This window comes from Palaemon carinicauda, chromosome 1, assembly GCF_036898095.1.
Source record: "Palaemon carinicauda isolate YSFRI2023 chromosome 1, ASM3689809v2, whole genome shotgun sequence".
NCBI lineage: Eukaryota > Metazoa > Arthropoda > Malacostraca > Decapoda > Palaemonidae > Palaemon > Palaemon carinicauda.
In genome coordinates this window covers 85708740-85732739 of record NC_090725.1, presented here as the reverse complement: position 1 = coordinate 85732739, position 24000 = coordinate 85708740, and the positions used below count along the sequence as shown (strand labels likewise).

Sequence of the window (24000 nt, the reverse complement as noted above, 5' to 3'; positions counted from 1 at the left end):
CTCTCTCTCTCTCTCTCTCTCATATATATATATATATATATATATATATATATATATATATATATATTGTAAAGGAAAAATGACGGTATTCAAGTGTAATTTCCTGTTTATTTTTTGTTTAAAGTAACTACCTGTTTGAGAGTCCCTGGCTAGTTTTCTTGGGACCTCTCTTCTGTTGAATCTAGCACTTTCTGTGCTACTCTCTAAAGCTTCAGAGGACAGCTGCGGGTGTGTCCCTAACCCGTCATGAAGTCCCATTTTGTTCTTGGAAGAATTGTTACATTTTTAAGAGAAAGTCAAAAAGTGAAGGAAAAGTCTGCTTTTCCTAACCCTAACTTCCAATGGAATTGTGCAGGAGAAAGACTTAGTGTATGTTCCTCGGTACTACAGGAGAATAGTAGTATACATCGCTTTTCTCTGTTTAATTTCTTGAGAGACAAATATTCAGTGATAAATGTGACTAATATTAATGTTTATTTTTCTGTTTTGATTTTGCATCTTTAGTTATATTTTGGCTATTATTTTACTATTTGGTGCTTGTTATCGTAACTTTTATTATATATTATTGTGACGTGAATTATTTGACTGATTTGCTTCAAAGAGTATTGGGCAACTAGTAATAATAAGGTTGTTTCATAACTGTAATTTCATAGTTGGGTTCTTCATTCTTGTTTGAATTTGTTGTCCTTGTTAATTTAATAATTATATTCATATTGTTTTGTATTTAATCAACATTCATAATTTCTCGTAATTTCTATCTTATTTATATGGAACCCTAGTTGTATGTAACTTTAAATATTATTGATAAATATAATATTGGTAAACTTATCTCTATTTGATTTTCTCCCTTGTATTTTCACAATATTATGAGGTATTATCATGCTATAAACATCATTAAAAGAATCTGATAAGGATATATGGAAATATCCTTTACATATTGGCGACCTTGCCAGGATAATACTGCATATGTTGTGGGAATCAAGGTGAAATTCACTTAGACATTATCACATGTATATTTTGCGGGGTGAGTAAGAGTTTGTTGCGCATGCTCAATACAGTACAGCCTCTGTGAACAAATCTTTAAGTGACTTTAAGGGTAAAGGAGTTTGACTATCGTAATTGCCTAAAGGGGACAGGAATTACGCCAAGCATGATAGTGTTGGAGCCATAGTAAATTCCACGAGTTACCCTAGTTAAGGAGTCCAGCAAATGCTGACCCTTGTTTCTTAATGCGTGTTAGCATTCAAGAAAAGTGAGTTCTAAGTAGTTGAAAGCTCTTTAGTATTTTGACTGTTAGTGTGTGGACTGGAAGTATATTTTATGGTCTATTCGAGCCTTCTTTATTATATTTTCTATTTAGGTTCCACCATAAAATCAAGACTTGTTACTGTCCTTGGCAACACGCTAGTTTAATTGTAACTGTTTGCTCTAGTTTCATACAATGTCTGAATTACAGTTTTCCTATTGGATCGAGCAAGGAAGAAGAATTGGTTTGGAAGGAAATGGACTTGGTGAATGGGCAACAAGAAAATATGAAGCAGGATTACAAAGAGAAGAAAACAAGGAACAAGAGAGACAAGAACGAGAAGAAAAGAAAGAAAAGGAGAGACAAGAACGAGAAGAAAAGAAAGAAAAGGAGAGACAAGAACGAGAAGAAAGGGCTAAAGAACGAGAACTTAGGAAATATGAAATTGATAGAAGTTTAGAAGAAAGAAGATTAGCGCTTGAGGAAGCAAAGCTAGCTCTTGATAAACAAAGAATTGATGATGGTATTCAGGAAAGTACTGCTCCTAAGGTAAGTGGTATTAAACCACCAAGACTTCTTCCTTATAATGAAGATGAGGACATAACTGCTTACATAATAAGATTTGAAAGTGTTGCTTCCTTATGTGAGTGGCCTGTTAGTGAGTGGGCTACCCGTTTGGCGTTATTGTTTTCGGGCACTGCTTTAAATATTTATTCTACCCTTTCTGAAGAAGAAATTGCAGATTATGTAAGTTTAAAAGCTGCTGTTTTAAGGGCTTTTAAGAGGACCCCTGAACAGTACCGTAAAGAATTCAGATTTGCTAAGATGAGCTCGAAGATTAATTTTTCTCAATTTATGACTCAACTTTTTAGACACTTTGATTATTGGTTTCATTCAAGTGATGTTGATGATTCTTTTGAAAACTTAAGAGAATTTATTGTTGTTGATCAATTTCTCACTGTCTTACCACATGACATCAGACTTTTTATTAAGGAGCAGGAATTATGGAAAGCTAAAGATGTTGCCGAAGCAGCAGACAGATTTGCAGGTGCACATAGATGTTATCCTGGGGATAAGCAGACCCAAAAGAAAAGTCAAAATCCTAAACCATCTCCAGTTGTCACCCAAAGGCCAACACCACTTTGCTATGTTTGTGGTGAAGCTGGACACATGGCACGATCCTGTCCTAAAGGTAAAGCTGCAATGACTTCTACTCCTGGCACTTCATCGAACAAAGCAGGATCAAATAAGGTTGGTCGCTATGCTTCTAAAGAAACTCACTCTAGAGCTCCATTTACTCATGGTGTGGTTAATGGTTCTCGTGTTTCTACCATTTTACGTGATACTGGCTGTTCTACATGTATTGTATCCAAAGACCTGTTTCCTAACTTGAATGAGAGGGAATTGCCAAAATCATCATTAATTGATTATTTAGGAAGGAAAAATGTTTTTCCAGTGTTACCAGTTTATATTGGATGTAAATGGTTTACTGGAAAGGTTAATGCTATTATTGCCCCAATTAAGTTTTGTACAGTACTTTTAGGTAACATTGAAGGTGCTCTTTTTCCTGAAGATGGAGACTGCCCCCCTTTGAACTCCATTGATGAGGAACCTCGAAGAAACCATCTGCCTACAGAAAAAGGTAAAGCTATTGAACACGTCAATATAACAACTCGTTCAGCTTCAAGGAAAGTTGTTCACCCATTAGTTTTTCCTGATGTAGAAGCCCTTGAGACTACTCCTATTGACTTTATAAAATTGCAAAATGAATGTGCCACCCTGGAATCGATCAGGAAAGACTGTCAAGCCAACACCATAACAAAAAACTCAAAAGTGGAGTACAGGTATGTACGGAGAAATGAAGTTTTGTATAAGGAAATTATAAATGCAAACAATTCAAGAATTGCCAATAAATTTTATTTAGTTGTTCCTCTTAAACTTAGAAAGGTTGTTCTTAAATTGGCTCATGATTTACCTGTGGCAGGACACTTTAGTCATCGCAAAACCCTAAAAAAAATCAGAGAATTATATTTCTGGCCAGGAATGTGTACAGATGTGTATGCATATTGTAGATCTTGCGATAACTGTCAGAGGAACACAAGTAAAGGTAGACATAAAAGGGTCTCTATGGTAAAAATGCCAGTAGTTTCCATTCCTTTTAGCAGAGTAGGAATTGACATAGTGGGTCCACTGAATCCAAGCACATCTGAAGGTCACAGGTTTATTTTAACAATGATTGATTATGCTACAGGATTTCCTGAAGCAATTCCTATGAAGACCATAACCACTGTTGATGTTGCAGATGCTCTTATGCAAATATTTTCTAGGGTAGGAATACCAAAGGAAATAATATCTGATAGAGGAAAGCAGTTCACATCAGAACTTATGGAATATGTGTACCAAATGCTGGGAGTAAAACCATTGTTTACTACTCCGTATCATCCAGCTGGCAATGGTCGTTGTGAAAGGCAACACTCTGTTCTCAAATCTATATTGAAGAAATTGTGTCATTTGCAACCTAGAGAATGGCATAGATATTTACCTTGTGCCCTGTTTGCTATGAGGGAGATTCCTTCTGACACTCTTGGTTTTTCCCCATTTGAACTCCTTTATGGATACCAAGTAAGGGGACCACTACTAATATTGAATGAGATATGGACTAATACTGGCCTTTCTAATGATACCCAAAATGTTTATTCTTTTCTTTTTGATCTTAGAAACAGGCTAGAGGAAACTTCAAAAATAGCCCAGGAAAATATAAAGACTTCCATGGAAATCTACAGTACGTACTTTGACAAGAAAAGTACTCGTAGGCAGTTTAAAGTCAATGATGAGGTGTTACTATTACTGCCAACAGAACACAATAAGTTGTTAGTTGAATGGCAAGGACCATTTAAAGTTCTGCGGAAACTCAATAGTGTTGATTACATAATCGATGTGAAAGGTAAGCCAAAAACATTTCATGTTAACTTGCTGAAGGCATATTTTTACAGGTCACAGAATGTGTTATCAGTGGCTGATGAAAATCTGAATAGTTCAATTTCAGATTATTGCTGTGTAACCTCTCATGTAATAGTTTTGAGCGAAGACATCGAAGATCCTATACCTTGTGTTGAAGAAGAAATAACTTCTGAATTAGATATCTGTCCAACTTTAACTCCAGAACAAAAAGGGAAACTAGAAGAAGTACTGGATAATTTTTCAGAAGTCTTCTCGGAGATACCAGGTTGTACTTCTACCATAATGCACAAGATTGAATTAACGTCAACAGAGCCTATTCGAAAGAAAATGTACCCAGTACCAGCACATCTTAAGGAGGAAGTATGTAAAGAAGTAGATAAATTACTGAAACTTGGGATAATTGAAGAAAGTAAGTCTGATTATTGTAATCCTATTGTCATGATAAAGAAACCTGACAACACATTCAGGTTAGCACTAGATTTTCGTGCACTCAATTCAGTAACAAAGTTCGATTCTGAACCTATGCCCTCAATTGATGAAGATTTATTTAAATTTCGTAATATGTCTTTTATTACAGAATTGGATATCACAAAAGCCTATCATCAGGTTATGTTGGACCCTAATGCAAGACCTCTAACGGCTTTCCCTACTTACCGTGGTTTAATGCAATATAAGAGGCTACCCTTTGGACTGGTTACTGCATGTGCCACCTACGTTAGATTGATGAAGAAAATCTTTCAGGGAATGAATCATATCTCTATCTATTTTGATAACATATTTGTGATGTCTAATACTTTCCAGGAACATTTGGAAACCTTGAGTGAGGTACTTCGAAGATTGAGAGATCATGGTCTTACAGCCCGTCCATCAAAATGTCATTTTTGTTATGAGAAAGTTAAATATTTGGGTTTTGAAGTAGGTAATAATATAATCAGACCCCTGAATGATAAAATTTTTTCTTTGCAACAAATTCAAATTCCAAAAACTAAGAAGTTATTAAGAAGCTTTTTAGGTTCTGTTAATTTTTATCGACAGTTCATCCCAAATTTGTCTAGCTTAACGTCATCATTAACAGCAAAGCTTAAAAAGGAAGTGAAAGAACCACTACAATGGAATAGTGAGGAAGAAAACATATTTGAGATTATTAAGAAATACTTCATTGATGCTCCTATTCTTCATATTCCAGAGATAAATAAACCTTTTGTTCTAAGGACAGATGCCTCTTCAGTTGGTCTTGGAGCTGTGCTCCTTCAGTATGATGAAGAAACAGCCTATCCAGTGGCGTATGCTAGCCGGAAACTTCTCCCAAGAGAACAACGGTATTCTACCATTGAGAGAGAGTGTTTGGCTATCTTCTGGGCTGTACGAAAATTCCACTATTATTTGTATGGGAAAGAGTTTTTCATTGAAACAGACCATAAGCCCCTTACCTACATGGAAACTCTGAAATCAGGAAATGAAAGGATTTTGAGATTAATTCTGGGCCTACAACCATATAAATTCAGGATTATATATATATCTGGTCAATCTAACCATTTTTCAGATTTACTGAGTAGAAGCAATTAATGTAACTTGCTTGTGTAAATAGTTGAGAGAGAAAAAAATTTCTTCTAATTTGTTTGTAAATTCCAAGGAATTAACTTGTTAAAGGGCCTATGTAAAGGAAAAATGACGGTATTCAAATGTAACTTCCTGTTTATTTTTTGTTTAAAGTAACTACCTGTTTGAGAGTCCCTGGCTAGTTTTCTTGGGACCTCTCTTCTGTTGAATCTAGCACTTTCTGTGCTACTCTCTAAAGCTTCAGAGGACAGCTGCGGGTGTGTCCCTAACCCGTCACGAAGTCCCATTTTGTTCTTGGAAGAATTGTTACATTTTTAAGAGAAAGTCAAAAAGTGAAGGAAAAGTCTGCTTTTCCTAACCCTAACTTCCAATGGAATTGTGCAGGAGAAAGACTTAGTGTATGTTCCTCGGTACTACAGGAGAATAGTAGTATACATCGCTTTTCTCTGTTTAATTTCTTGAGAGACAAATATTCAGTGATAAATGTGACTAATATTAATGTTTATTTTTCTGTTTTGATTTTGCATCTTTAGTTATATTTTGGCTATTATTTTACTATTTGGTGCTTGTTATCGTAACTTTTATTATATATTATTGTGACGTGAATTATTTGACTGATTTGCTTCAAAGAGTATTGGGCAACTAGTAATAATAAGGTTGTTTCATAACTGTAATTTCATAGTTGGGTTCTTCATTCTTGTTTGAATTTGTTGTCCTTGTTAATTTAATAATTATATTCATATTGTTTTGTATTTAATCAACATTCATAATTTCTCGTAATTTCTATCTTATTTATATGGAACCCTAGTTGTATGTAACTTTAAATATTATTGATAAATATGATATTGGTAAACTTATCTCTATTTGATTTTCTCCCTTGTATTTTCACAATATTATGAGGTATTATCATGCTATAAACATCATTAAAAGAATCTGATAAGGATATATGGAAATATCCTTTACATATATACACACATATATATATGTATATATATATATATATATATATATATATATATATATATATATATATATATATATTGTATTCAATGACATATTTCAACATGGTTCAGTTTCATTGCACGTTGCCAAATAATATCATATCAATGACGTTTGCTTTACTGTAGTGTATATGTGATTTATTTTTCACATAGGCCTAGACTCCAGAGTCATACGTTATTATCATTATTATTGATTAAAATATATTTTGCTATCATTGCGCAGAATCTGCACACAATAGTGTGGCTGGTAATGTCCAAGCTGATAACGATTGCCCACATGCAGTATAGCATGAACAATGGAAAAACTCCACAATGATGATACTACTACTACTACTACTACTACTACTACTACTAATAATAATAATAAAAATAATAATAATAATAACTTCGTGCAACTTCTTATCATATTAACTTTTCATCCATGATAAGCTTTTAATTATGATGAACATATTATTATCGATCTTACCCGAGAGAAGAGAGGAAACGAATCGGAGCTTAGCCAGAAGCGAAGCCTGGAGTCAAAGAGTGCAGCCGACGACCCCTCCTCGAGACGTCTTGAGCTGATATGCAGTGAACATCAACCATCTACCTGTCGTGAAAACAATGAAGTCATTTAATCTTGGATTACAATGGAAAGACCTTACCTGATGACTTAAAGCCTACAGGCCTAATTACATTAAGGGATATGCAAAGTTTTCTTATATTAACGATGCTGATTAGAACAAAATCGAAGATATCTATTTACAATCCGAGAAGAATAGAATTGATAATGATTATGATAATATGAATGATATGAAAGATGTAATTAAAATTTATACTTCGTTACAGTGATTGGAAATCATTAATCTGTTTTCAATTTGTTTTATGGTAACCATGAGATATTCTTTTTTATATAAAAAAAAACAACACATAAGAAAGATACTTCAAAATAGCAGATATGTCTCGTTTACGAAAATCACCGAGGTTCGCCCATAATAGAGATAATATATCAATAAAGGGCATTAATTTACAAAAAAAGGACTTAAACTCCCTTTTCTCAGACGCACACACATGTAATATAAATTATATATGGAATTTTATATATATACACACATTTACTATATATATATATATATATATATATATATAATATATATACACATATATATACATACATATATACATATACATTATATATATGTATATATACATATATATACCTGTATATATATATATATATATATATATATATATATATATATATAGGGTGACACAAAAGAACGGTCATCACCTAAACTTGAATAACTTTTGAAATAAATAATAAATTCCTTTTATTTTTCAGATTTATCAAGAAAAATTAATGTTCTAAGAGTCTACCAAGGTCGACTTTCGAGATGTCATGGACTACTGAGGAAAAGACATTTATAGTTGAGGCATATTTTCGGCTGAAGTCTATCCACGCAGCTCAATTGTAATTCAAAGAACGGTTCAGATGTCAAGAATTTCCTGTCCACTCAATAATCTACGCAAGGGTCAACAAGTTCAGAACCCATGGGACTGTGCATAACCTTAATTGTAAAGACACTAACAGACAATCACACTCTGGACGACCGAAATCATCAAGGACACCACACAACATTGCTGCAGTCAGAGACTCTGTTGTCCGCAGCCCAAGCAAGTCTGTGCGATGGCGAAGTCAGGAGCTTGGAATCAATCGGGAGTCTGTGCGGAGAATTTTGAATGCAGATCTCCACCTTTATCCTTACAGGATACAGATTAAACAAAGGCTTACACCTGACGACATGAGGAAGCGAGTGATCATGTGCCAGTGGTTTTGCGAAAAGATTTACGCTGTGCCAGACGTCCTTGACAATGTCTGGTTTCCGGACGAGGCACATTTTCTGTTGTCAGGTCACGTGAACTCGAAGAACAATATCTTCTGGGGTAGCACACCCCCTGGGCACTGTTTGCAAAGGCCATTACACTCGGTGAAGTGCACTGCCTGGGTCGCCATCTATAAACATGGCATCATTGGACCATTCTGGTTCGAGGACGACAATGAGCGGTCTGTGACAATTAACACCGAGCGATATGTCCAGGTGCTTGGCAAGTTCTGGACAGCACTTGGTCGATGGAGAGGAGTCGTCAGGGTCCTCCAGTGGTTCCAGCAGGATGGTGTCACCCCACACACTTCAAACGAATCCTTTTATATAGGAGATATTTATTTTAATGTTACTGTTCTTAAAATAGTTCTATTTTTCCTTGTTTCCTTTCCTCATTGGGCTATTTTCCCTGTTGGAGCCCCTGGGCTTATAGCATCCTGCTTTTCCAATTAGGGTAGTAGCTTAGCAAGTAATACTAATACTAATACAGCAGCGTTTCCTTGACCGACTGATCAGCCGCAGGTGTGACCTGGAGTGGTAGCCGCATTCACAGAACCTGAACCCCCCGGATATATATATATATATATATATATATATATATATATATATATATATATATATATATATATATATATATATACAGAGAGAGAGAGAGAGAGAGAGATAGAGAGAGAGAGAGAGAGAGAGAGAGAGAGAGAGAGAGAGAGAGAGAGAGAGAGAGAGTGTTACTAACCTGATGTACTCTCCCTTCTAGATACTGCTCACCACAGTTGATTAAGTGTATGAAAACTAAGCATTAGTTTTGCATTTGTTATAACCACCTGAATTCAGGGTTCAATCAAAACTGGAAGCAAATGTGGTTAATGAACGTTGCACTTTGTGATATAAATATGAATGTTGGCATGATTGTTGCTTATAGGTCACTTTTTCAGAAAAAAAGTGCTAGCCACGAAAAAATTCAATATGGCTGCCATTTTTCAATGTGGTCACCAGACGCATCCTCGTTTCATGTTTTTGTTAAAAAAAAAAAAAAATAGAAAATTGTTATATAAACATGAAATTTGGCAATAATGTTCTGTGTAGATCATATTATCAGTTAAAAGTGCTAGCTCTCCAGAAAATTCCAAATGGGTACACGTCTGATGGCCATCTTGAAAAATAGCCGCCAGACGAGTACCCATTTTGTGGCTTTATTAAAAAGCTACTGTGCATAGTCATATGAACCTGAAATTTGGCAATAATGTTCTGTGTAGGTCATGTCTTTAGTTGAAAGTGCTAAGAGGTCAAAACAATACACTTAAGTGATATTCAATGTAATTTACATCTGGAGATATTCAATGCTTTTAATACGGAGCTGGAAACCTCAAATGCAATATACAACTGGTAGCAAAGACTGCAATGCAATTTTACAACCACACAACATTCTCGTTGTGTGGTTGTGCTCATGTGTGCCCCTAAAATGGAATGCTGTTGTCGGGATGTCATTTCTATCAGCCAATCAAATTAAACAAGAAGGATGTTTTCAAAACCAAGAAAGATCCAACAGAAGTCAGAGACACAGCTACTAAAGGAGAATTGTAAACTTTTCTCCCACCTTTTCACATCCTGCCAGTTCAGAGGGTATGATTTAGCCGAGTTTTTCAGACATGAAAACCAGTCTCTCTTCATCTTTCAGCAAGCAGGTAGAGCTTCTAGAAACAAAGCCTGAAACTTACGCACTTATTGTGGAAGACATTCGAAAAATACGCCAAGAAGGACATTCTACCAATGGTGAAATACTACAGTAGTAATTACAAGAGGACCAAAATTATTTTTGATGTCTACCAGCAGTCTAGTCTGAAGTCTGAAGCACGATCAAACTGTGGAAAGGCTATCAGGAGGAGAGTTACGGCAAAGAGCAAAACACCAACCAATTGTAAAGGTTTCTCAGGGTCTGTGACAACAAAACAGAACTGTTCAATTTCCTTGCTGGTGAAGTCAGTAAAAGGACTACTACAGAAGAGAAGAAAACGTTCTGACATGTTCCAGCTACCCTGATGCTAATCTGAAGGAATTGGCCACTTGTTCACACGAAGAAGCAGATATGAGGATGTTTGTACACGCCTGGCATGCAGCAAGGGATGGATTTAAGTTTCTCCTGATTGAAGCCAATGACACAGACATTGTAGTCATAGCCGTCAGTCTATGGCATCCATGACTGCAATTGGCAAGAAGAAAATCTGGGTCGTGTTCGGCGAGAGACACAACACACTCGATGGATCCCTATCCATGAACATGCATTTTCTTTGGGACTGGAAAAAACCAAAAGAAATGCCGTTCTTTCATGCATTTTTCAGTTGTGTTGTAGTATCATTATTCAATGGCAAAAGTAAAAAGACAGCATGGCTGACATGGAATGTATGCAATGAAGCCTCTGCTACGTTTGCAAAACTCAGTGACTGTCTATCTGAAGTTGAGGAGTTAGATCTACGAGTTTTAGAATGATTCGTCATTCTAATGTATGACCGGTCAAGTGCAGCCACTGCAGAAGATGATGCTAGGTTAGACCTTTTTGCCAGAGAGCAAAGGCCATACGAGTTTATCCCACTAATGCAAGGGGTATAATCAAGGAACATGCCAAACACACTGCCCTCCAAGCAGGTTATATCTGGGGGCAGTCTATCATACGTCAGTCAGAACTTCCATGTCTTTCCAAGTGGTGATGGGTCAAAGATGGCGACAAATGGAAAGTTGACTGGACTGCATTGGAACCTATTTCTAAAAGCTGTCGTGAACTGACGAAGTGTGGATGCAAGTGCTTGAAGACTGGAAAAGGGTGTATTCCACTGTACAGTTGTCCTTGTGAGATTTATAAGCAAAGAACATTGACTGATTGATTGATTGAAAGTTTTCTGGCATCCTGACATCTAAGGTCATTGGCGTAGATAGCATTAATCATATATGAAAAATAAAAGAGAATTCAATTAAAACCATAAAAGTTAAGAAGTCATTATAATATTTAAATAGTTTTCAGAAGACCTGCTTCTGAAATAAACAAAAAAATGCCGCTCGCATAGTAGGACGCATCATGTCCAAGAATCTCAGCAAGGATGAACCTGCCATCCTCACCTCAAGCCTCAAACAGATATCTCTTTCTCAAGTTATTATAATTAGGGCATTCGGTCAACAAATGCCTCACTGTTAAAGGTACTAAACAGTCCTCGCAATACGGTTGGTGTTGGCCCTTCAGCAGAAACTCGTGTGTCAACCGTATGTGACCAATATGGAGACGACAAATAGTTGTTTCGGGGTATCATGTTATACCTCCAAGGCGATATGATTTTTGTTACTTCCCTCATCTTATTGTCATCTAGACTATCCCAGTGCTGTTGCCATTTATTACAAACCAATTTCTTGATGTAAGATAGGAAATCATTACAGGGAATGGGATACCTCCTTGGTAGCAACTTGGATGCCGCATTCTTCGCCAGTAAATCTGCCTTCTCATTCCAAGACACACCTACATGTGCTGGAACCCAACAAAATCGAACTGTTATACCTCTCCGTCCAATAATAAAAATCCTTTCTAAAATCTTTAAAACTAGAGGGTTACTAGAATTAAAAACTTCTAAAGGTTGAAGAACACTCCTTGCATCACTAAAAATTGTAAAATTACCCTCCTTTTCCAAAGCTATTTTCTCATTAGTAGTTAGTATGCCATACAGTTCGGCAGTAAATATGGAAGCTGTTAGAGGAAGTGCACCTCTACAATTAAAATCATTACTATGTACTCCTAATCCAACGTCAGCATCAGATTTGGAGCCATAAGTATATATAAAAGTCAATCCCTTATGTTCTGCAACATGTTCCATAAAAAGAGACCTGGATTCTAAGTCAGTCATATTCTTCTTAACTCCAATAAAGTATTCACCAAAAGATACATCAGGTAATTTCCATGGAGGCGTTGATGATACCTTGAATGGAAGCACCTTAATTCTAATTATATCCAGATTGTTTAATAATTGTTTCACCGGAAACCCAAAAGGTTGAGGAGATTTTGGGTGCAACTCAAAGTATGTTGAGTGCCTTACAAGGCTTGCAGTCTAAAGAATTAGGGAGTCTTTGCAGTCTAAACCAATACCGAATAATAGAGGACATTCGTTAAAGGTCTAGAGACAAATCCCCAGCATCAACGAGGAGACTTGTGATAGGTGAGGTTCTAAACGCTCCTGTGGACAATCTACTACCTGCATGATGTATAGAATCTAATATTTTTAACCGGCTTGGGGTGGCTGAGGAGTATATTTCGCATCCATAACTAATTTTGGAAAAAATCAAGGGCTTGTATAATTTTTAAATAGTATTGCGGTCTGCCCCCCATGATGTACGAGACAATACTTTTAAAAGATTCAGAGCCTCAAGACATTTAGCTTTTAATGCTTTTAAGTGAGAAACCCATGTAAGCCTACAATCAAATGTTAACCCTAAAAATTTAGCTTCACTTGCACATGGGATCTGTTGACCTTTGATGTATATATCCGGCTATGGATGTACTCCCCAGATACGACAGAAATGGACAATTGTAGTTTTACTTATTGAGAACTTAAATCCATTCATATCAACCCACTGGATAATTTTATCAATAGGGAGTTGTATTTTTCTCTCAACCATTGCCATTCTAGCTCCAGCAAATGATATGGAGAGATCATCCACAAATAATGTTGCGAGAACATCCCGGGGAATGACTGAGGATATCCCATTAATTGCTAGTGCAAAAAGGATTACACTCAGCACACTACCCTGAGGAACTCCTTCTTCCTGGCGTTTACTCTCTGATTGAGTTTCCCCAATTCTCACTTGGAAAACTATGTGAAAGAAATGACTGAATAAATAGTGGTAGCTCTCCTCTTAATCCAAACTCATGGATTCTTTTAAGTATACCATATCTCCATGTGGTATCATATGCCTTTTCAAGATAAAAAAAGACTGTTACATGGTACTGTTTGGAAGCAAAGGCTTCACAAATGAAGGACTCAAGTCGTATCAGCACATCAGTCGTCGAGTGCATTTTTCTGAATCCACATTGAATGGGTGATAAAATACCCTTCTTTTCAAGGTACCACATCAGTCCTACATTGACCATCTTCTCCATGATTTTGCCCAAACAAGATGTCAATGCAATTGGCCTATAATTTGCTGCTAAAAACTTGTCCTTACTGGGTTTTAAAAACGATAACTATGATCATGCCATATTCTATTAAAAATGCTTAAAATAAATAACTTTGTATTAAAAGGTAGGTGTTTCATCATTGCATATGGAATTCCATCGGGTTCAGGGGATGTATCGTTACATGCAGCAAGAGCAGAATCAAATTCTCTTTCAGTAAAAGGAGAATTGTATGACTCTTGCTTTCTTGTTGCGAAATTAAAAACTTTCTTTTCTTCAATGCTCCTATACTGGTGACCATGAGCTGCTTCACACTTGCACGATACATTTAAAAATGGTCAGCCAGGGCATTGCTAACTTCGGTTGCTCCAGTCATATACGGACCATTTACCTTTAACACTGGTGGTGGGTTTGGGGTGAATTTGCCTGCTATCTTTTTTACTTTCCCCCACAAAGATGATGTTGGTGTTCTACTGTTAATGGAGGAAACAAATGGCATCCAAGACTGGCGCCTAGCTTCTTTCATGGCACGACGGAACTGTGCTCTACATTTCTTGTATATGACTAAATTCTCCTCAGTACGGCACATGCACAATCGAGTTAAAAGACTTTCTTGTGGCTCTGTGCAGGGCAGTTAGTTCTGATGACCACCAGGGGACTGGTTGTCGTCTGAATATCCCTGTTGTTTTGGGAATGGAATTGACTCCTGCTGTGTGAAGAGTTCCATTAAGTAAGTCTATGGCATCATCAACACTTTCAAACTGTTCTGCATTTCCTTCAACTTCACTTAACTCCCGAAATCTATCCCAATCCGCCTTATCAAGATTCCATCGAGGCGATCTCTGTAAAGGTGGACCATTATTGGTGTTTATAACGATTGGTGCATGATCACTAGTATGCCAATCATCTAATGTTCTCCAATTACAATCGAGAAGACAGTTAGAGCTTGCAACTGATAGGTCAATGCAGGATAAGGTACCCGTCTGAACATGAAAATGTGTGGGCTCTCCTGTATTAAGGAGTTCGACATCTTCATTCTCCAAAATTGATGATATAACATTACCCCTTGCATTTGCCAAAACATCACCCCATAAAGGATGTCTACTATTAAGATCTCCTAGTAAGAGAAAAGGTTGTGGGAGTTGTTTAATCACCTCTACTATACTATCATATGAGATGTCATCATTTGGAGGCAAGTAAAGAGAACAGATTGTGTATTTTCTCCCTATATCAATCTGTACAACCACTGCCTGCAGAGGGATACAGATAGACAAAGATATTTGGGGAACATCTCGACGAACGTATGTACGACCTTCCCCATGGCTCCTTGCTCATTGATCATATGGTGTCCTATAGCTAACATACTCTCGAGGACAAGGAGTATTAGCATTGAGTTTGCTTTCTTGTAGACATACAGTTATAGGGGAGTGCTCACGCATGAGGAGCTTAAGTTGTTCATATTTCACCCTTAAACCCTGGCAATTCCATTGCAGAAAGGAGGAAAAAACTATGGTTTATTTTTTGGAAGACACCTTAGATGAAGTCTTCCCATTGGCAATATTTGATCTAACACTATTTCCCGGTGGTATCTCTAGAGAGAATCTTGATATAGTGGGTTTTGTGTTCCTCTTTTTCTTTGTGTCCTTTTGATCTAATTGTTGAGGAGGATGAAGGACCTCAACTTGAATTTCTGATTGGTTCAATTTACCTTCTAGTTGATCAGAAACATCAGCAGACGAGATATCATATTTATTTGAAGTCGTGACTTTAATGTTTCTTATGGTAGGGGGCGAGAGAGATGGAGGTCTCTCTCTTTGTTGATTAAAAGGTTGTGATCTGTCAGGTTTTTGCACCTTCCCCACTACAGGTTCACCAGGTAAATTGGTTTCAAGTGGAACCTCCATCAGATCAGGCAAGGACACGGCCTGAGAGAGGTTAAGTACTATTGTTTAGAATCGGAGTAGTTGACTTTTGAATAACTTTCAGATCTTTAAGTATCTATTTTGATTTTTATACAATTTCTGGATATAGATTTTCGATGGGACTTTCAACCTCTTTAACTATTTTCATTTGTTTCTTTATCTTAGAAGTAGAGATATAATTTTCGTCTGTGTGGTTTGGCAAGTTTTTCTTCAGAACCATTGAAAAAGGTTGCCCTGGTCTTATCTTCTTTTCAAGAGCTCTTTTACGAGCCTCTTTAAAAGTAACCCTTTCCACGGTCCTAAAGGGCTGAATTTCTTTTTCAAAAATAAACTTAACACAGCTTTTAGATGTAGCTGGGTGTGCTTCCCTACAATGTATGCAATTAGGGTTTTCTATGCATAGTCCATGACTACTTTTTCCACAGTTGGCACAAACAGCTGGCTTATTATTTAGTTTTTCCTTGCATTTCTGGCTTAAATGGCCATACATTTGGCAATGATAACATCAAAATGGTGAAGGGATATATGGTTTTACCTTCAAAGATAGTCAACAAGCGTTTATAAAATTTTTTGGTAATCTGCATTGATCAAATGTTATAATCAAAGTAGCAAGAGGAATACATTGTTCTCCAACTCTCTTTCTCATTCTGACTACTTTTACTACTCCTTGACTTTTCAGTTCATCCTCAATTTCTTTTTCCTCTATGTCCAGCAACTCTGGAGCATATATCACACCTCTACTCTGGTTGAAAGTAGGGTGCGAAACGCATTTGACACTATGACCATCCAATGTTGCGAGTGTTTTCAATCTTTCGTCTTGTATTGGGGATAGTGCCTCTATCAGGAGACTTCCATTTCCCTGGGGAAGAATTTTCGGCTGCCCTCCACATACAGCAACTATTTCCCTATTAGCTTTAAAAACATTTACACATTCATGTCTTGCATTTTCAAATTCCAAAATAAAAAAATTCTTATAATTCACTACTTCATAGTGACCAGGTAATACTTCTACTTTTCTATATATTTCTGTACTGTCATCATTTCTCACTCTCTTCTCCTCTAGTGTTTTCTTATCATTCTTCATATGACGTGAGTAAGGTTCCAATGTTACGATATTGGAACCCGAGTTGGAGCTGTCTGTACCGAGGTCCATGTTTGTATTTTCCAGGTCGTCAACGGAGGGGTTGGCTTTTTTTAAAGTGCAAGCCGGGTTATCCACCTCTTATTGGAGGATATCAGTCCTCCTATCCCATGTGGCCCAACACGAGAAGAGATGGGAGAAAAAAAAGAAATAACCAAAAGGAAAAGAGAAAGTGCTGACTGATTTAGTTGGATCAACAGTTGGGCACCGAGGTCCAGTGGGAAAGTAGTTCCCTCTGTTCATTAGAGTCCAGCTGCTAATCCCTAAGGCCCCCTTTCCTCGTCAAGGCTTCAGCATCTAGGGGGGGGGGCATTGACTGAACTTTGGGCCTAGCCATGCTGGCGATGGCAAAGTAATCCAAATTCAAATGGTCTACCAAACTTTACTTTGGACAGTGGTACATATCCATCCATAAATCAGAGCTGGCAAACCTTTTTTATAGTAGGGGGCATTATCTACCTAAAACTGTGTAACTGGGTGCTGGGGAGGGGGGATAACAGTTCAGAGACAAAAGATATATCTCAGCAATGGATATTTTTGTCGATGTTATAGATATGACCAAGTTATTTTTCACTGTTGACCATTAGCACTATTTTCATTCACTTGTTTTTCTCTGAAAGGCCTATGAGCTTGCTGGAAAATCATGTGACCAATTCATTTGGAACTATTTGATGGAATGATCAATCAGCAAGAACCAACTCTTGGAGCTTGGGGAACATATGGGAATTTTCCCCAAAAAGTATTGGAATGTAAGGGTTTCAAAAGATTATCCAATGTAAAAAATATGCTTTTCATCTTGACAGATTGGCTAATTATGCAAACATTCTGTTTTTCTGCATGTAATTCAGTATTATAATGGTAATAAATAAAAAATGTTTCATTGAATTCAACTTTTGTACTTTGACACCAGTGTAAGACCAGAAACGGGGGATTTTTAGCGACCATCTTGAAAAAATGGCTACCATATTGATTTTTTGGGGAAGCTAGCACTTTTAGCTGATAACATGACCTATATAAAACATTATTGCCAAATTTCATGTTCATATCATAATTTGCACTACTTTTTTTTTTTAAGCAAAACCACAAAACAGGGACACGTCTAGTGGCCATCTTGAAAAAATGGCCGTCAAATTGAATTTTTTTTCGTGGTTAGCACTTTTTTTCTGAAAAAGTAACCTATCAGCTACAAGTTTCATGCTTATATCACAAAGTGCAATATTTGGAGGAAAATATGCCAAAAACCTGCTCCAGTACAATCAAGAGTGAAGAGTGGAAAGATGCTATCAATCCACACTCATAATATATGGACTACAAACAACCATAGAGTACATACATATACATACACACATATATATACACACATATATATTATATATATATATATATATAAATATATAAATATATATATATATATATATATATATATATATATATATATATATATATATACATATATCTATATCTATGTATATAAATATATATATATATATATATATATATATATATATATATATATATACATATATATATATATACACACACACACACACACACACACATATATATATATATATATATATCACTTAACAATTACTTTACTTATGATAGTTAAACTTGGCACGTTACTTTTATGAAGAGGTTGTTGATTATACCTTTAAGAAATGAAACTACGCTTGTTTGTTTCTTTTAAAAGTAATTTCCCAGGACACCCAGACTGCTACTAGGAACATCTCCAATCAACACTTCCATAGTTGTGGTATTCAAGCGAAGAGGACCACCCAACACACAAGAAACTAATTGAAACAGTCTGCATGAAAAGGAATACCTCTTTTATAACATGCTCACTGGCAGCAGGTTATCCTGATTTAAAAAGGACTCTATATTTCTTGTGTTGTGCAATTCCTGGTACGTGACCAACTAGTCTGACATTTAAGAATCATTATGACGAATAGTGCAAAGTGAAGTTTATGTATAAATGTAAATATTCTATTTTCAATGTTCATAAGTTTTATCTCTATCTAACTAAGATTATATATTATTTATAGGGTTGAGTGGTATTAAATGTATTGATGGCCAACGCTGGTGTTTCCTTCATTCATCCGTCTTCTTGCAACACTTGGTAGCAGAGCATTACGTTATCCACGGAAACATCACAGCCCAGGAGGGCCGAGCAGATTGCAGCACAACCCTGAAATCATCGAGTCACAAATACCAGGTCTGTCAACATTCCTCTTTTTTAGTTTCGTGCCAGTTAGGTGTGCAATGAATTTTGTTAGCAGTAAATACGTAGTTTCTAGTGTACGAACTATTTGATAGTTGGTCTTTACTTGAAGGCAAAAGATATATAGCATAATGAGTGAGGAAGACGTCAGAGACACTGGTGATAGGGATATTCCTGAAAATCCAATGCCAAGGAGTATAGGGCGAAATATTAGTTGTGAATATTCTTCACCATACAAGGATATGAGGAAGTTCAAGGGTACCCGAAGGGAAGTGGGATGTGACTTAGAAGAATGAGTAGATAGATTGGATGGGGATATTGAAAATATTCATGATATGTTTGAATTCATGTATGACGAGCATCAGGTATTAGCTAATGAACTAGATGATGTCAGGAAAAAGGGGTTGCAAAAGAAAGAAGTAAGAGATTATCAGCATACATTAAACAGAATCAGAGATTAATTTAATGAAAAATTTGAAATAATGGAGGCCAAGCTCACATCATATTACAAACATGAAATAGAGGTTCAGTTAAACAAGGTAATGAGTAGATTTGAGGAAAAATGTAAACTTGTAGAGAACGAGTGGAAGATAAGAGTACAAGTACTCGAAAGCAAAATCTCGGAAATGGACAGGAAAATATTCGTATCAAATGTGATGAATAGTAAATCAAATGATGTTATCTGTGAGGAGGAAAGATAAAATGAAAACATTCAAATCCAATTCACACGACCTGCACCACAGCTAGAAATATTTTCAGGTAAAGATAGCACTAGAAGAGAAATAAAGAGGTGGCTGGAACAAGCAGACTACTGTGTAAATCAGCTGTAGAAGAGAAATAAAGAGGTGGCTGGAACAAGCAGACTACTGTGTAAATCAGCTGAGTTTTAATGAAACAGTAAAACTGTTATTTGCTTGTCAAAGTTTAAGAGATCCTGCATTAACTCGCATTAAGGCTGCGAAGCCTGAAACCATGAAGGAATTAGGAAATATATTGATGGATACTTATGGAAAACGCTTGGATGAGTTTGAAAAAAGGAGAGAATTGTGGAGTGCAAGACAAGGCGAGAACGATAGTGTGTGGGAATTTATTGATAGAATTCATGAATTAGACGAGGATGTGCCAGAGAGCTGTCAAAGGGAGGCTGCAGAGAGAGAGAGAGAGAGAGAGAGAGAGAGAGAGAGAGAGAGAGAGAGAGAGAGAGAGAGAGAGAGAGAGAGAGAACAAATTGCACAGTTTTCGTGAAGGGGATGAGAAACAAGCATCTAGCAGCAGAGTTAAGGAAAAAATTGTGTGACAAAACATTGATCTTCCTCGAAGAGGCTGGAAAGTTTGTTAATGATAGATTGAAAGATTTTGATTCAAGGGAAGAAGAACAGCGAAGTTTTGAAAGGAGGGAAGTTCTCTATTGTTGGCTCTGTAAAAGGCAAGGTCACATAGCTCGAAACTGTAACGCTGACACAATAATTAATAAATCTTCAAATAATAAAAGGAAGGAAGTTGAAAATGGCTATAGTACTCAACAAGGGTATGCAAAAAGAAAAGAATTTAATAAATTTGAAGGTAAATGCTGGAAATGTGGCTTAAGAGGTCATCCCTTTTTTAGGTGTTTAGATAATCCAGGCATGTATCATGAGCAAAGAAACTTTTATGATCGTTCAGTCTCTGGTAAGGATAAAGGGGAAAATGTAGTTAGAGAAATTCATTGTGATGAAGAGACAACCGAACAGGGAAACTGACAAAGCCGGGCGTATTAATCAGCGTCCGGCCTAATGAAGAACCACTTAACGGTAAGAGAAAGGAAATGGAAGTCGTTAGCCTTGTGCGTTCATTGTGCAGTGAAAATCAAAACAATGGAGAATTACATAGAGGCGAGACCCTTAATCTGATGGTGAGAATTGGTGATGTTAGTGTTCTAGGATTATTAGATTCTGGGGTTAACTGTAGCTTAATATCAGAAGGATGGTACAATAGATTCCTTAAACCCAAAAATGTGAATCTCTACAGTGAGAGTAATTACATATACGACATAGCTGGAAATGAATTGAGAATTTTAGGATATGTAGTTGTAAATATAAATGTTAATGACATTTGTGTAGAGAAATGTGTACTTTACGTTAAAAAGGATCAAGGAGTGAGGGGTCTGGGAATTAATACAGAACAAGAATGCCTGCTATGTATGAATATTTTAACGTCTTTATTCAAGGAATGGGGACTATCACATTTATTTAAAGATGGAATCGACTGCGGTGGTCAAAAGGGAAAAAATGAAAAGCTAGATTGTTGCATGCGAAGGGTAGCTCAAAATCTCAAAGTTTGGGCAGACGATGAGCAATTGGGTTATGCAATTTGTGTACCTACACAAAATAGGAAAATCCCTAGTCGAAGTAGGAAGGTAATCAAAGTATTTACTGATAAACTGAAGAATGTTCCCAGGGAGAATATTTTGTTAGAAGGCATTGTAAGTGAAAAAAATTGACGATCTACAGCCAGGTGTACATATAATTCCTAGTTTTACAGCTATTGAATGGGGTGTAGGTTTTGTTTGTTTAGCAAACTGGAATGAGGATGAAATAATAATAGAAGCAAATGGAAGGATTGCTGAAGCAACTTTAGCCGTAGTAGAAAATAAAGAGACTTGTTCAGATAATAAGATATTAACAAAAAGAGAATTAAGGGATTTTAGGAAAGCACTAGGAATACAGGTTAATGAAAACATAAATGAAGAGGCCTTATGTAAAGTGGAAGAGCTTATTCATAGGTATAGAGACTGTTTTGAGCTTCATGAAGAGGACTTGGGTACAGCAAAGGGATGGGAACACGAAATAAAACTAACAAATGAAATTCCCATTAAACTGCCATACAGGCGAATTGCCCCTGCCTTAATACCAGAGGCCAAAGAACTGTTAGAGGATCTGACAAGAAGAGGAGTTATCGAGGAAAGTAAAAGCCCTTAGGCTGCACCAATAGTTTTGGTAAAAAAGAAAGGAGGGAGGCTTAGGTTAACTATTGATTATCGGAAGTTGAATAAGATAACTATCAAGGACGCTTTTCCTCTACCGAGAATATCTGAAAGTCTGGACGTATTAGAAGGGAGTAATTTCTTTTCTACTTTTGACTTGGCATAAGGTTATCATCAGATTCTATTAAAAAAAGGAGTCAGGCATAAGACAGCATTTTCTGTCCCTTGGGGTCATTACCAGTATAGGAGGTGTCCAATGGGACTCACAAGTAGCCCTGCTACATTTCAGAGGTGTACGGAAAACATTTTGGGACACTTTATGATTTTTTACTTATTTATCTGGATGATCTTATTATCTTTACAAAGTCTATTGACGAACATTTAGAAAAAGTTGAATTATTATCAAAAAGGTTAAGGAATTTTGGCCTGAGGTTAAAGCCGAACAAATGTCATTTTCTGAAGACTCGCGTCAGATATTTAGGATTTATAATCAGTAATGACGGTATTGGTCCAGACCCAGAAAAAGTAAGGGCTGTAGAAGAATGGAAAAGACCAGAGACTGTAAAAGAGGGGAGAGGTTTTTTAGGGTTCTGTAGTTTCTACAGGCGTTTTATAAAAAATTTCGCTCAAATTGCTAAACCACTCAACACACTGTTAGAGGGGAAAATAAAGAAATCTAGCGAGAAAGTTGTGGATAAATGGCAGGGGAAAGAAGAACAGGCATTTCAGACATTAAAACAATCTCTCATCAATGCTCCCATATTGCAAGGGATTGCATTTGGTAAGGATTTTACTTTAGAAATCGATGCAAGTTTTGAAGGTCTAGGGGCAGTATTATCACAAAAATGTGGCAAGAAGCTACATCCAGTAGCTTATGCTAGTCGATCCTTAAGAAAGTATGAGAGAAACATGAGAAATTATAGCTCAAGGAAGTTGGAATTATGTGGTCTGCATTGGGCAATGGCTGAGAAGTTCAAGATGCATCTGATTGGAAGTAGGTGCACTGTTTTTACAGATAATGGGCCTCTAAGTAACTTGAGTTCAGCTAAGCTAGATCATACTGAGCAGAAATGGGTGGCAGATTTAGCAGTTTGATTTTGAAATAAAGTTTAAGCCAGGAAAGGAAAACTCTTAATGCCGATGCGCTCTCGAGGCAGGTTAGGGACACAGAAGAACCTGATGGTGATGATATCTGGATTGAACCTTATGTAACAAGTGACTCCGTCAGAGTCATAATGTCACAGGACATATTAGACTGGGAGGATGTAGAGATCAAGCAAAAGACATGTCCTATTTTAACAGTTGGTAGAAAATGGATTTTTGATGAACCGGCGGATACAGATTCTTAAATTACAGCCTGAATTAATCACATGGAAGAGAGAATTAGAAAATTTACAGATAAGAAAAGAAATAATTTTTAAAGTAGATACCGACAAATTCCAAAGATCATAATGGAGGTTAGCAGTTCCATTAAGCCTTCGGAAAAAGTGTTTGTTGGAACTCCATGATAAATTTGGTCACCAGGGAATAGATAGAACAGAGAAAGTTTTAACTGAGAGGGTTTATTGGCCAAATGTTAGGGGTTTTGTTAGGGAATATATTCAAAATTGCTTAGTGTGTTTGACCACAAAGGAGATGCCGGGTGTTAAAACTACTCCAGTTCACATTGAAACCAGCAGACCATTTGAACTTATCGCAATGGACTTCTGTTCTGTTGAGAAATCTTCAACGGGTAAAGAGCACATTCTTGTTTTAACGGATATGTTTAGCAAATTTTTATGGGCGTTCCCTACTAAAGACCAAAAAGCAACCACTGTAGCCCGAATTTTGGTCAACGAGGTATTTTATAAATTTGGCATTCCGGAAAGACTACATTCTGACCAAGGTAGAAATTTTGAAAGCAGTTTGGTTCGGTCAATTTGTAAAATCTTTGATATCTCAAAATCTCGAACGCCTCCTTATCATCCGCAGGGGAAAT

The 24000-nt window shown here is 36.6% G+C and overlaps 2 protein-coding genes across 4 annotated transcripts in view; one reads left to right on the top strand and one right to left on the bottom strand.

Annotated features, from left to right (window-relative positions):
• LOC137649483 (uncharacterized) overlaps positions 1–24000 on the bottom strand; it is a 742412-nt gene that overhangs the window by 94750 nt on the left and 623662 nt on the right. For both annotated transcript variants that reach the window (XM_068382470.1, XM_068382476.1), the window contains exon 12: positions 7235–7357. The gene's annotated coding sequence lies outside the window, so the exon portion shown is untranslated. The remainder of the gene's footprint in view (positions 1–7234; positions 7358–24000) is intronic.
• Positions 228–5794, top strand: LOC137649466 (uncharacterized). Of its 2 annotated transcripts, XM_068382459.1 has the most exons (3): positions 1632–1795; positions 2227–5126; positions 5394–5794. In XM_068382459.1, the coding sequence occupies exons 1-3, from the start codon at positions 1764–1766 to the stop codon at positions 5771–5773; spliced, it is 3312 nt and encodes a 1103-aa protein (XP_068238560.1). In that variant the 5' UTR covers positions 1632–1763; the 3' UTR covers positions 5774–5794. The 2 variants fall into 2 exon arrangements, with proteins under 2 accessions (XP_068238553.1, XP_068238560.1); XM_068382452.1 differs by having other exon boundaries at positions 228–5126.

Coding starts and splice junctions, on each gene's coding strand:
- LOC137649466 (XM_068382452.1), top strand. CDS start 1,442: ATGTCTGAATTACAGTTTTCCTATTGGATCGAGCAAGGAAGAAGAATT. Junction 5,127..5,393: donor ATATTTGGGTTTTGAAGTAG/GTAATAATATAA, acceptor TTCATATTCCAG/AGATAAATAAACCTTTTGTT.